This window comes from Bubalus kerabau, chromosome 19 (assembly GCF_029407905.1).
Source record: "Bubalus kerabau isolate K-KA32 ecotype Philippines breed swamp buffalo chromosome 19, PCC_UOA_SB_1v2, whole genome shotgun sequence".
Classification (NCBI taxonomy): Eukaryota; Metazoa; Chordata; class Mammalia; order Artiodactyla; family Bovidae; genus Bubalus; species Bubalus kerabau.
This window is the reverse complement of record NC_073642.1, coordinates 43,044,485-43,059,537: the sequence shown is the minus strand read 5'-3', so window position 1 is coordinate 43,059,537 and position 15,053 is coordinate 43,044,485. Positions and strand designations below refer to the sequence as shown.

At 36.3% G+C, this 15,053-nt stretch overlaps 1 protein-coding gene across 7 annotated transcripts in view; it reads right to left on the bottom strand.

Moving 5' to 3' along the window:
- ARHGAP5 (Rho GTPase activating protein 5) overlaps positions 1 to 15,053 on the bottom strand; it is an 80,124-nt gene that overhangs the window by 26,187 nt on the left and 38,884 nt on the right. For 6 of the 7 annotated variants that reach the window (XM_055556431.1, XM_055556432.1, XM_055556434.1 and 3 more), the window contains one exon: positions 10,459 to 10,606. In XM_055556431.1, the coding sequence (XP_055412406.1) occupies positions 10,459 to 10,606 (148 nt within the window). The remainder of the gene's footprint in view (positions 1 to 10,458; positions 10,607 to 15,053) is intronic. The other variant, XM_055556437.1, reaches the window with a different exon arrangement.

Below are 15,053 nucleotides of genomic sequence, written 5' to 3'. Positions count from 1 at the left end.
CATTTTGCACATTGTGTATCACCTTCATCATCTACTATTATCACAAGGTAAAGCCTGGATTTTTAATGTTGTAACAGCTCAGTACAATAAAAATTACCTGGAATGTGAAGTCAAGTGGGCCTTAGAAAGCATCACTATGAACAAAGCTAGTGGAGATTACAGAATTCCAGTTGAGCTGTTTCAAATCCTAAAAGACAATGCTGTGAAAGTGCTGCACTCAATATGCCAGCAAATCTGGAAAACTCAGCAGTGGCCACAGGACTGGAAAAGGTCAGTTTTCATTCCAATCCCAAAGAAAGGCAATGCCAAAGAATGCTCCAACTACCGCACAGTTGCACTCATCTCACATGCTAGTAAAGTAATGCTCAAAATTCTCCAAGCCAGGCTTCAGCAATACGTGAACCATGAACTTCCTGATGTTCAAGCTGGTTTTAGAAAAGGCAGAGGAACCAGAGGTCAAATCGCCAACATCCGTTGGATCATGGGAAAAGCAAGAGAGTTCCAGAAAAACATCTATTTCTGCTTTATTGACTATGCCAAAGCCTTTGACTGTGTGGATCACAAGAAACTGTGGAAAATTCTGAAAGAGATGGGCATACCAGACCACCTGACCTGCCTCTTGAAAAACCCGTATGCAGGTCAGGAAGCAACAGTTAGAACTGGACATGGAACAACAGACTGGTTCCAAATCGGGAAAGGAGTACGTCAAGGCTGTACATTGTTACCCTGCTTATTTAACTTATATGCAGAGTACATCAGGGGAAACGCTGGGCTGGAAGAAGCACAAGCTGGAATCAAGACTGCTGGGAGAAATATCAATAACCTCAGAAATGCAGATGACACCACCCTGATGGCAGAAAGTGAAGAGGAACTAAAGAGCCGGTTAATGAAAGTGCAAGTGGAGAGTGAAAAAGTGGGCTTAAAGCTCAACATTCAGAAAACGAAGATCATGGCATCTGGTCCCAACACTTCATGGCAAATAGATGGGCAAACAGTGGAAACAGTGTCAGACTTTATTTTTCTGGGCTCCAAAATCACTGCAGATGGTGACTGCAACCATGAAATTAAAAGACGCTTACTCCTTGGAAGGAAAGTTATGACCAACCTAGACAGCATATTAAAAAAGCAGAGACATTACTTTGCCAACAAAGGTCCATCTAGTCAAGGCTATGGTTTTTCCAGTGGTCATATATGGATGTTGGACTATAAAGAAAGGTCAGTGCATTAGAATTGATGCTTTTGAACTGTGGTGTTGGAAAAGACTCTTGAGAGTCCCTTGGACTGCAAGGAGATCCAACCGGTCCATCCTAAAGGAGATCAGTACGGGTGTTCACTGGAAGGACTGATTATGAAGTTAAAACTCCAATCCTTTGGCCACCTGATAAAAAGAGCTGACTCATTTGAAAAGACCCTGATGTTGGGAAAGATTGAGGGCAAGAGGAGTAGGGGACGACAGAGGATTTAATGGTTGGATGGCATCACCAACTCGATGGACATGGGCTTGAGTGGACTCCAGGAGTTGGTGATGGACAGGGAGGCCTGGTGTGCTGCGGTTCATGGGGTCACAAAGAGTTGGACGTGACTGAGCGACTGAACTGAACTGATATAAATTTAAATTATAAAAAGTCACACTATCTTTTGCAATGGTCATGCACTCGTTTTAGGAAAAAATAATAAATGCTAATTCTATTTTGGAAAATAAAGACTTAAAAAGATATCACTCTTGTGTTACTATTGGCACAAGGACACACATGTAGGGTTATTAAAACAAACTAGGGTTCATTTTTAAACATTTATTAAATAAAGATTTAATCATATGTGCCCCCAGTTTTAGGAGCTACAGGTCCCTAATCTCTTAGAGATTATGGTCTAATGGCTGTGGTGTTCAAAAAACAAAAAGAAAGGATTAGCTGTACCCCAATGACCAGCTACTTCAAGAAGAAAATGTTCTTGCTAACAGATAAAAAATATGTTTCAAAGCCAGACAACACAAAAGGCAATTTATTAATATACTAGAAATCCTTAAAGAATTTCTGCTAGACACAGGCATACTAAAATTATCTAATGAAACGCTTTAAGGGCTAATTTATAATTCTTGGCTAGATCTAGAATAAACAAGTCACTCTTGAATCATTAAAGTCAGATGTCAATGATCACAACTTTAAGCATTATCTGACACTGTTAAGGTTATTAAAAGTCTAGAATTTCAAAAGCAACCTAAGAAGTCCTTTAGGAAATAGCATTATATGTTTCTTAGTATGATGCATCAAAGAAAGATATCTCAGCCCTATGTAGAATTCCAGCCAAAAGTGTTTAAGTTGAATCTGACTAGGAATCAGACAAAATTTAGGTACATTCTGGGAAAAAAAACTTAAGAATTTTCAAAAAATGTGTCAAGAAAATATAAGTAAGGCTAGAGAACTATTATAGATTAAGGAAAGATAACGAGACATATTTCATGCATAACAATAAATGCAAATGCACGATCCTTGACTGGATCCTAAACTGAAAGAACAAAGAAGCTGTAAGAGGGCATTACTGGGATAATAATGGAAATCTGCTTATAAACAAAATATTATAAAGTAAGATTTTATCAATGTTTTATTTCCCAAAGGTGTTATTTATATTGTGGTTATGTGGAGAAAATGTTCTTAGGAGATACATGCTAAAAGATTCAAGAGTGAAGTACATGGTATCTGTAACTTTCCAATGGTTTAGCCAAAAAAAAAAAAAAAGTTGGGGAGAAATGTGGTAACCTCCTCCCCCAAAATTGGTATATCTAGATGAAAGTTATGTGGATGCTTCATAATATTATCCTTGTTACATTTCTGAAGGTTCAAAAAATTTTCAAAATGTTTAGAAATAAAGAAAACACTGGATGATTACTTCAGATTTGTGGTCACATATTTAACGTGAAATGCATGGTTTATGTTTTTCTACAGCCATGATCTACTTTTCTCGTCCAACTGCAGCGTAGGCAGAGAGTTAGTTTAATCAAAGTTGAGGTTTGCCAAGAGAATAACATGGTGGGGTTTGATGAGATATGCAAAGGAGTGAACATAAAAATGGACTGATATATAGGTAGGACAAGGAAGCACAGACGATAAAAGGCAATGACATTCAGTGAAAAAGTGTTATTTATTTAGATCAACGAAAATGAGTAGTTCAAAAAGGCAACTGGGAATGAGGAAGTATAAAGAAAAACAAAGTTATAGTAACCTTTATTTTACCAATAAAACAGAGATTCATTTATACTCATTTCACCTCAATTATTTCATTGATCACTGGTGTGTTGGAACAACATAATTTTCAGACCAATATTTAAAGAACCTCACTGAGACACTCATGCTTCTAACATAATGTGAGCAGAAAAATAACCTCTAAGCTTTAGAGGTAATCTTTTCTTTGTAATTTGTAATAATGAGGGCATTTCAGATTAACTACATCTACATGCAAATATAAATTTTAGGATAGTGAGAGAAATTCCTCATTTATCTGGAACTTGGTCATCTCATCCCCTAACCTATCATAACTTAAAAAATGCAAATAAAAAGGATTATAAATAGCCAAAAAGATGTTACAAACTCCTGCACTAAAATACACTGTTTTCTTTATAGGAGGAATACCTCCTGTTTACCCACAGATTCTATTCAACCTAACCAAAAACACAACTTAGACTAACTCTGCCATATGTTTTCCTGACTCACAACAAATTAGAAGTTGTAAACTGGAAATGCAAAATAAAATTATAAGCAGCAGGAGATACACTGGCAACAAAACATAAAACTGGAAGACTAAAATCTAGAAAAAATTTTAGAAAATCTCTAACATAGAAATGCTTCAAAAGTTCCTGAAGATAGCTCTTTAATAACAGAGAAAACTAGCTTTAAAATATTCTAAAGAATAAAAAGATAAAGGAAGAAACACTTCCTAGCTCATTCTATGAGGTCAGTATTACCCCAATACTAAAGCCAAAGACTCCAAAAGAAACGAAAGCTATATACCAATATTCTTTAGGAATACAGATGCAAAAAACTTCTGCAGAACACTAGCAAACTGAAGGGCTTTCCAGGTGGCACAGTAGTAAAGAAACTGCCTGCAAATGCAGGAGATGCAAAAGATGCAAGTTTGATCCCTGGGTTGGGAAGATCCCCTACATTAAGGAATGGCAACCTGCTTCAGTATTCTTGCCTGGAGACTCCTTGGACAGAGAAGCCTGGTGGGCTAAGAGTCAGACGCAACTGGGCACCCACACAGCAAATTGAATGCAACAGCATTAAAAAGATTAGATACCATGAGGCAGTGGGATTTATCACAGGAATGCAAATGTGGTTCAACATAACAAAAAGATAATGCAACTCACATTAATAGAATGAAAGAAAAAAATCCCACATGATTATATCAATTGACACAAAAAAATCATTTCACAATATCAAACACCCTTTCACAATAAAAAATACTCTACAAACTAGGAATAAAATGTTTTATGGATTGACTTAGTCTCCCCAAAAGATATGTTGACGTCATAACCCCCAATGCCTTAGAAAGGGACCTTACTTGCAAACAAGACCACTACAATCAGCTAGGATAAGATGAGGTCATATAAGATGAGGGTGAGTCCTTAACCCAACAACTAGTATCTTTCTAAGAAGGCAGATACAGCCAGATCTCCAAAGACAGAATGGAGTAACATTATTACTTGTAAGCCAAGGAATATCAAGGATTGACAGACACCACCAGAAGCCAGAAAGAACCAAGAAAGGATTCTATCCAGAGTCTCTGAGGGAGCATGACCCAACTAACATCTTGATCTCAGATTTCCAGCCTTTAGGCTGTCAGCAAATACATTTCTATTGTTTTAAGCTACCCAGTTTGTGGGAGTTCATTCTGGCAACTCCAGGAAACTAATACAGAAGGAAACTTCTGTAACACGATAAAGAATATTTATGAAAAATTCAGAGCTAACATGATAATGGTGAAAGAAAGCTTTCCTCTAAAGTAAGGAATACCAACAATGCCTGCTTTCACCACAGCTATTCAATATTACACTGGAAGGTCAAGCCAGAGCAAGACACAGAAACAAAAGACAACCAAATTTCAAAAGAAGAAGTAAAGCTATCCCTATTCACATTGGATATGACCTTATATACACAGAAAATCCCAAAGAATACACACCCACACCAGAAAAAAACACAAAAAACCCTAATATGCTAATAAAAAAATTCAGCAAAAAACAGAATAATCTTAAAAGCAGTTGGGAATTGAGGGAGAGAGGGTAACACATCATATACAGAGGAATACTGGAAAGAAAAACAGATTTTTTGGTAAATATCATGCAGAAGACAAGGAGCAATCTTTAAAAAAACTGAAAAGAAAAAAATCTAACAGCCTAGAAATAAAAGAACAAAGTTGGAGGACTAAACTTCCTGGTTTCAAAAACTACCCCACAGATAAAATATTGAAAACAAACTGGTACTGACAAAAATGGATAGGCATATAGATCAATGGAATATAAGTGGAAGAACTACTCACATTTACAGCCAAGTGATTTTCAAAAAGAATGCTGGGAATTCAATAAATGGTGCTTGGACAATGGATATGTACAAGCAAATGAATCAAGCTGGGATGCCTCCTTGTACCACACACAAAAATTAACTCAAAATGAATCACAGACCTAAATGTAACAGGTAAAACCAAAAAAGCTCTTAGAAGAATATATAGGAATACATTTTTGTAATCTTGGCTTTGGCAAAGCTTTCTTAGATATGATATCATGCACACAGTGACAAAAAAAAAATTAGATTTCATCAAAATTTACAACTTTTGTGCTTCAAACGATACCAAAAAGAAATGTGGGGAAAAAAACTGCAAATCGTATTTGAAAGCAACTTGTTCACTGCAGATGGTGATTGCAGCCATGAAATTAAAAGATGTTTACTCCTTGGAAGGAAAGTTATCTAGACAGCATATTAAAAAGCAGAGACATTACTTTGCTAACAACGGTCTCTCTAGTCAAGGCTATGGTTTTTCCAGTGGTCATGTATGGATGTTAGAGTTGGACTATAAAGAAAGCTGAGTGCCGAAGAATTGATGCTTTTGAACTGTGGTGTTGGAGAAGACTCTTGAGAGTCCCTTAGACTACCAGGAGATCCAACCAGTCCATCCTAAAGGAGATCAGTCCTTGGTGTTCACTGAAAGGACTGATGCTGAAGCTGAAACTCCAATCCTTTGGCCACCTGATGCGAACAGCTGACTCATTTGAAAAGACCCTGATGCTGGGAAAGATTGAGGGCAGGAGGAGATGGGGACAACAGAGGATGAGATGGTTGGATGGCATCACTGACTCAATGGACATGGGTTTGGGTGAATTCCGGGAGTTGGTGATGGACAGGGAAGCCTGACATGCTGCAGTTCATGGGGTTGCAAAGAGTTGGACACCACTGAGCAACTGAACTGAACTGAACTGAACTGTATCTAGAGTATATAAAGAACTCTTCAACTCAACACTAAGATAAACAACTGAACTTAAAAATGGCAAAGTATATGAAAAGATATCTTTCCAAAGATATACAAATGGCCAATAAACAACTGAAAATATGTTCAACATCATTTGTCATCAGGGAAATGCAAATCAAAACCACATGATACTTTCACACCCACTAATATGGCTATAATCAAAAAATCAGAAAATACATGTTAGCAAAGATATGGAGAAACTAGGACTCTTGAATATTACTGGTGGGAATGTAAATGGTGCAGTCACTTTTTGCATGACAGTCTGGTAAATTCCTCAAAGGGTTAAACATAGGGGCTTCCTTAGTGGCTCAAATGGTAAAGAATGTGCCTGCAATGCAGGAGACCCGGGTTAGATCCCTGGATCAGGAAGATGCCCTGGAGAAGGAAATGGCAACTCACTCCTTCCATGGATAGAGGAGCCTCGTGGGCTACAGTCCACAGGGTCGCAGAGAGACATGACTGAGCGATTAACACATACGTACCCTATGATCTTGAAATTCTGCTCCTAGGTATGTATACTCAAAGGAGGGAAAAATGTGTCCACACAAAAAACTGGTACATAAGTGTTCACTGCAGCAATATTCAGAGTTGTCAAAAAGTGGCAATCAACACAAATTCGCATCAATGGAACATTATTCAACAATAAAAATGCATGGGGATTCCCTGGTGGCTCAGTGGTAGAGTCTGTCTGCCAATGCAGAAGAAATGAATTCAGGGATTGATCTGGGAAAACTCCACATGCTGCTGAGTTAGCCCACGCACCACAACCACTGAGCCTGTGCTCTAGGGCCTGGGAGCTGCAACTACAAAGACCACGTCTGCAACTACTAAAGCCTGTGTGCCCTAGAGCCAGTGCTCGGCAACAAGACGAGCCACTGCAATGAGAAGCCCACGCCCTACATCTAGAGAGTAATGCGCACAGCAACAAAGACCCCGCACAGCCAAAAATACATAAAAATTATTTTAAAAAATGAAGTACTGAGAGATGCTAACATGGGTGCTATAAAACACTATGTTAAAGCAAAGAAGACAGTCACAAAAGACCAGAATAGGTAAATCTATAGAGTCAGAAAGTTAAGGGATGATGAGTATGGAGAATGGGGAACTGACTGCTTAATGGATGGGGTTTACTTTGGAAGTGATGAAAACGTTCTAAAATTCAATGTGCTGATGCTTGCACAACTCTGTGAACATACAAATATACCACTGGACTGTACAATTTAAATGGGTAGAGTGTCGAGTATGTGAATTATATTTTATAAAGCTGTTTTCTAAGAGGATTATAACTTAAGAAAACCTTTCAAAAATAAGGATAATTACTTGTTTAAAATAAAAATTATGAACATATACTATGATTCTTAAAACATGTTGTAAATTTAAAGTGTACAATAGAAAAAGGGATTGGAGGGTTAAATGTACTGTTCCAAGGTTCTTAAGCTACACATTATGCTGGTGTAATGTTGTCTAAAGATGAATTGTGATTAAAGATATATATTTAAAATTCGAGAGTACCACTTAAAATAACCCTAACAGATAAACATTGTAACTGGATGCTGGCGTTAAAATAAGAGTAAAAAGTTTTCAGCTAATCCAAAAGAAAGCAAAAACAGAAAAGGAATAATGTTCACATGAGACAAAAAATAAATAAAAACAAGACAGAAGATTTAAAACCAATTAGATTGATAATTACATAAAAAGCCAATGATCTAATAAATACTCCACTTAGAAGAGTGGATTGTCAGACTCAGTCCATGAGAAACTCCATTAAATAAGAAGATACAATTAAAAAGGATTAAAAAAACATATACCTCATAGAAAAAAAGAAAGAAAATGCAGTTTGCTACATTAATTTTAGATTAAGTAGGCTTCAAAACAAGGAGAATGCATCATAAAGATACTATTTCATAAAAAAAGACATAATCCTAAATATATGTGAAACTAAACAAATTTCAAAACACATGACACAAAAACTAACACAACTCAAAAGAGAAACAGACAAGTATCAATCATGATTAAAGATTTTAACAGTACTCAATTAAAAAAAACAAGTCAACAAGAAAATCAGTAAGGACAGATAAGATTTGACCAATATTCTCAAAGAACTTGACCTGACATTGGATGAATCCTTCATCCAATAGCTTAATAAATATTTTGCTCAGGGTCCCAAGGAACATTCTTCAAAACAGACCACATTCTGGGCTATAAATAACAAGTCTCAATAAAGTTACACTGAAGTCAAACTGTTTTCAACTGCGACAAAATTAAACTATAAATGAATAACAGAAAGTTATCTGGAAAACATTTGAAATAAAAATTAATGTGTTAAATTAAAAAGTCAAAAGGGAAATTACAAAGTATCCTGAACTGAATGAAAATGGAAACAGCATTAAGACCTTGATGTACAGCTAACATAATATTTACAGGAAAATTTTAAATGCTAAACAGTATAGAAGACTGGACAAAATCATTAATCTAGGTTTATACCTTAAGAAACTATAAAAAAAATCAAATGAAAGCAAAAAGAAGTAAAGAAGAAGTAGAATTCACTGAATTTAGAAATGGACAAAAGAGAAAAAAAATCAATAAAATCAAAAGCTTATGGACAAACTTCTAACAAGAAGGAAAAAAGAAATTAGTAATACCAAAAACAAAAGAAGAGGCATCAAAAGTATGATATGGAATTTTATAAACCACCTTATAGCAACTTGAATGAAAAGGATAAACCCCCTGAAAGACACAGTCAATGCTTACTGAATAAATTGAAAATCTGTACAGTCCTATATCCATTAAAGAAATTTAATCTATAGTTAAAAGCCTCCTCACAAAATTCCAGGTCCAGATAGTTTCGCTGGTGAATTCTACCAAAATTTAATAAAGAACTATTACCATTCTATACAATCTTTTCCAGAAAACAGACTCAGTCTGTGATGCCAGCTTTACCCTGATACCAAAACCAGATATTAGGCACTGCTGCTGCTGCTGCGTCACTTCAGTTATGTCCGACTCTGTGCGACCCCATAGACGGCAGCCCACCAGGCTCCCTCGTCCCTGGGATTCTCCAGGCAAGAACACTGGAGTGGGCTGCCATTTCCTTCTCCAATGCAGGAAAGTGAAAAGTCAAAGTGAAGTCGCTCAGTCGTGTCCGACCCTCAGCGACCCCATGGACTGCAGCCTACCAGGCTCCTCCGTCCATGGGATTTTCTAGGCACTGCTAGAAAACTATAAATTGTTAATTCTTAGAATGCAGAATCCTTAACATTTTAGCAAACTGGATCCAGCAATAACACATAGACGAAGTGGTATTTATCCCAGGAATCTCAGGTTAATTTAACATTTAAAAATCAATTAATATAATTTCACCATTTACACTGAAGTAAAAATGAACTTTCTAGATAAGACATTTGCCTAACTTTTTTATTAAAAAAAAAAAAAAGCTTATCAAAAGAGGTCATTAAGAATAAAGAGAGCTATAATGAAATTAGCTCATGTTTTCAAACCATTAAATTTTGTAGTCTATTCAGATCACTACAGTTTCATGGTTAACTTGTATTCATTTTAAATGCACATAAACAATATTCTGCCTATATTCCTCAACTGTGACTAGTCCAACAGATTCATTGGATGAAACAGATAAGTGTAGGCTTGTTTTTAAAACAGTGAGGATATCTACACACGCCTTACAAATACAACTCAAACCACATATACCATATTAAGCTAGTGCTCCTGAATAAATAATAACATCACAAACAAGCTACCTCCTGTGCATTCATAAATATTGCTATGAATTTTAAAAGGAAAAACTCATGTGTAAAATGAGTTAAAAAATAGTATCAGTCTTAAACATTTTGAAAACATTCAAACTACTACCTTAAATCATACCTATGATTAAACAGTAGCATAAATTTTAAATCAAACGTCTTGCAATGATAACTTCTATCCTACCTGTATCTTCAATAAATTCCACACATTTTTCAACAAACAGTGGTATAGGCTTCTCAGCTGTAACCAGATCCTGGAGGGGCATCCCAAAGTAATTACTTTCCCAATTTCTACGTGTTGGTGGATTGAAGTTCTTAGTTTTCTTTTTCTGCTATAAGAAAAAATATTTAAGTTAAAACTATTTTAATTAATTCCCTTTAAAATAACATTAGTATCAAGCAATATAAATACACAATTTGTATCAAAAGAAATATCTAAAAGTTACATCCAACCTAAATGTCCATCAATATGGCATTCAATAAATAAATTCTGCTATAAACAGCAACTTGACCAAGAGAAAGAGACAAAAGTGAACAGACAAAAAATGGCTGAACAGAAGAAACTGTTCTCTTTGGAAAATAACAGAAAACTGGATACGCAGGAAAATTAGAAAAGATCATTTTTCAATGCCAATGAAAAGGAGAAACAAGGAGTAAGCATCTCACAATTCACAGTTCAAGTGTGGTATGCTAATTGCTGCATTTGTTATTTGGTCTTTGGGAAGTTCCAAGTGAGATTTTTGTGCATAGCTATACTAGTAAGCATAACATAGCTTTATTTATTGATTATATAATGAACCTATGCAACTCCATGAGTGTCTAGTTTCATCATTTGTCTTATTTCCCCATTTTCTTCCATAGTATCTATTGAATATTTCTTAAACATTAAGATATTTTTTATAAAAGAAAGTAACATCCCAGTGGGAAATGAGATGTTAATTTAGTCTATTAAAAACATTTTACTAGGCACCCAAAAAGGTAATTTTTATTAGCAATGAACAAAACATTTTCACAATAGTAAAAAGTTACATAAGGATTTTCAAAGTTTAATTTCAATCTTGCATTGGGAGAAAATAGCTTCTTAACCAGGGAATGAACATTTCAAAAACTAAGGAAATACTGCCTGAAATTCAACCCTTAAGGAGATTCTGAGTCAGTCTTCCTTAAGTAGGGTGTATTTATATTTGTCATGAGTATCGTAATTGACTTACAAATCAGATAAAAACATGCTATTTCTAATCAGAATAATGTGTGTGTGTGTGTGGAGGGGCAGAAAGGGAGCACAGCACAGGCTGAGGTTTCAACACTTAAAGCAACAGCCCTCATTTTAATTTCCGATTCTTCCCATCGGAATCTCTCCTTTGGATGGACTGACCTTTCAATATTCTTTCAAGTTCCGAGTTATGCAATTTCCCTGGTGGCTCAGACGGTAAAGAATCCAACTACAATGCAGGAGATCCAGGTTTGATCCCTGGGTTGGGAACATCCCTTGGAGGAAAAAACAGCAACCCACTCCAGTATTCTTGTCTTCATGGACAGAGGAGCCTGGTGGACTAAGGTCCATGGGGTTGCAAAGAGTCAGACACAACTGAGCAACTAACACTAACAGTCAATTAAATCCTTTCTTTCATTTCAATTTGAGGCTGCTCTACCTAGCAACATCCAGAGTTCGTGAAATCCAACTTTTAAATTTTCATATACCATCACTCTGGTGATACAGATTACACACAGTATAACTAGGTGTTTGGAATGTCACCATCAAAGCACTGGAGTACTTGACCTGGCTCAAGACCTAGCCCATCAAGTCAAGTAGAGTGGATTCTTCCTACCCCTTAAGACGATCCTTCCACTAACCACCACCACCAAAACAAAACAATGTGCAAGAAAGCAGAAATGAGCTGAGGTAGGGATAGAGTGGCTGGGTTGTCATCTTTCTTAGGTGGAGCATTAAGATGCTTTCTAGTCTGCAAACTACTAGAAGCACCATTTGATTAGAAAAGTAAAAACTAAGGCAATGATGGGTGTTTTGTTTAGAATGATAATACAAGTGGTGAAAAAAGACTACATTTAAGCAGATTAATGATAACAGCAATGCCTAGCCTTTGGTAGCAGCAACAGAAATAAAAGATCTTAATCTGAAATGTCAACTAAAGGAAAAAGTTGTAAGAAAAGTAAGCTAGCTAGTCCTAACTGCCCCAATCAACTCTTAAGAAATTTGCTTTTCATACCACCCTTTAGGAACCAATCTAAATTCTGAACACTTTACTAAAATTGGGGTTAGATTTCTCTGGGTTATGCTGAGGGGATATCTCCCAAGGTCCATAAAGGTACAAGGGCAAGTTACTCAATTCTGCAGGTTCAACACCACTAATCTGAGGGAATGAAAGGCTAGGTGGCTTATAGCATGGAATTTCTGGCAAACTCTAAAGGCATAATTTACTAACATTTAACCGCCTTGACAATCGAGTTACAGGTCACACACACTGTGGGGGAAAAATGCGTAAAAAACTTACGAGACCACCAATTTTTCTACTAATTTATACTGCTACAAAATAAAATTCTGTGTAGGAAAGCTGTTTTGAATTAGACACTCCTATATTAGCTTTCATGATGAAGAAAAATGTCTGTAACTTTTTTCTGTAAGTGATAGATCTTTTATTTATTTATTTAGGCTGCATTTGGTCTTTTTCTCTAGTTGCGGAGAGCTCTTTCTTTAGTTGCTGCGAGCGGGGACTACTCTCCAGTTGTGGTGCAAGGAATTCTCATGGCAGAGGCGTCTCTTGTTGCAGAGTACAGGCTCCAGGTCCTGAAGCTCTAGGCTTCAGTAGTTGTAGTGCATAAGATTAGTTGCTCCACAGAGTGTGGAATATTTCTAAACCAGGGATCGAACCCATGTCTCCTGCATTGTCATGCAGAGTCTTCACCATTGAGCCACCAGGGAAGCTCTATAAAGTGACAGTTCTTAGGCACAAAAATCACTTCAGAGAGTTCTTTAAAAATGTGAATTTTGAAAAACTACAAAATTCTAATATACAACCCTTAGTTAAGAGTTGCTAATCTATAGCTTCAAATTTATACCAATTTAAAATAATTTATATACTATAAAATCTATTTCATAAATTAAACTGTCTAAGGCTAGATGACGACAACTTTTATTGCCATCAAGGTTTTCTGAAATGCAAGAAAAAAGATGGGGCATATGATTATTTGGTCATTTATATCTATAGCTTTTGACCAATCATTAGTCAGAAGTGGCAGCCCCCAATTAAATAACTGTGTTAGTAAGAAAACAAATCTGATGTATGATAATTCAACTTCTGATTCATTATTACATATAAATCTTAATTTCTGCTTAAATACAAATACCCATGGTCTTTTTTTCTGGCCACAGGTAAATCTCATGTCTGCAAAAGCATATCTAGTAAAACAAACATTCCATTTCACAAATAATATGAACAATGTTACTAATTGTCTAGCAGATATTAAAAACTATCATTAGAATAAGTAAACAGAAAAAGGTATATAAATAGCTCTTTACAGAACTTCCCTTCAGCAGTATCAGCAACACAACAAAGGAGAAAAACTAAGCAACATCCTGAAGTAAATACTATAATCAATAACACTGAAAAAAAACACAATACCTCAATTCACAGGTAATCAACCAACTGAAGAAAACTTTGGTAGCAAGAAACAGTGGAGGTAGTTTTCAAAGAATAAATCTAGGAAACAAGAAATTTTGGACTTCTCTATTGTCTTTAAGAAGGGATTCTTGAAATAAAAAATGAAAGAAGAAATGAGACAACCAGAGGTAAGATGTAAAGAAAGTAAAGAAAAAACCCATTAAAGAAATGAATACTCTCTTTGGTAAAACACTCAATGATTGAAAATATCAGAATAAAGTGGAAAAGATCATCAGAGTCCTCTTTTCTATATCATTTCTCTGACACACACCAAAAACCACTTTTGCTCCCATTTTAAAAAGAAGTCTTAATCTTCCTCTCCCTGTGAGTAACTGCTCCAGAATGAGAATTCCTTTTCATAGAACAAACTCATTGGAAAAGACCCTGATGGCAGAAGGAGACTGAGGGCAGAAGGAGAAGGGGTAACAGAGGATGAGATGGTTGGATGGCCTCATCAACTCAACGCACATGAGTTTGAGCAAACTTTGGGAGATGGTGAAGGACAGGGAAGCCTGGTGTGCTGCAGTCCATGGGATTACAAAGAGTCAGACACGACTGAGCAACTCAACAATAAACTCCACATAAATCACCTATACTAGTTGTCTCTAATCCCTCTCTTTCCATTCCCTTTTATATGTACTCAAATTAATCTTTTGCTCAGATGATAAAGAATCCGCCTGCAATGCGGGAGGACCCTGGGTTGAGAAGATCCCCTGGAGAAGGCAACAGCTACCCACTTCAGTATTCTGGCCTGGAGAATTCTATGGACAGAGGACTCTGGCAGGCTACAGTCCATGGGGACGCAAAGAGTCGGACACACCTGAGCGACTTTGACTTCACTTCAAGTTAATCACTTTCATCACTTCACTAAATTACTGCTCTTATTAATATTATAAATGATTGTTCTGCAATAGTCAGTTTTCAGCTCTCCTCTTAACCTTTCAACAGTTATTCTGTTGAACAGACTTCAGGAGACTACCTTTGTTATCTCACTTATCCTCCCCTTATTAGTCTCCTTTCCTGGTCCCTCTTGGCAACCTTGTAATACTGGCAACACCCCAGGCCTCAGTCCCTGTCTTTTTTTCCTCAATATCTATAA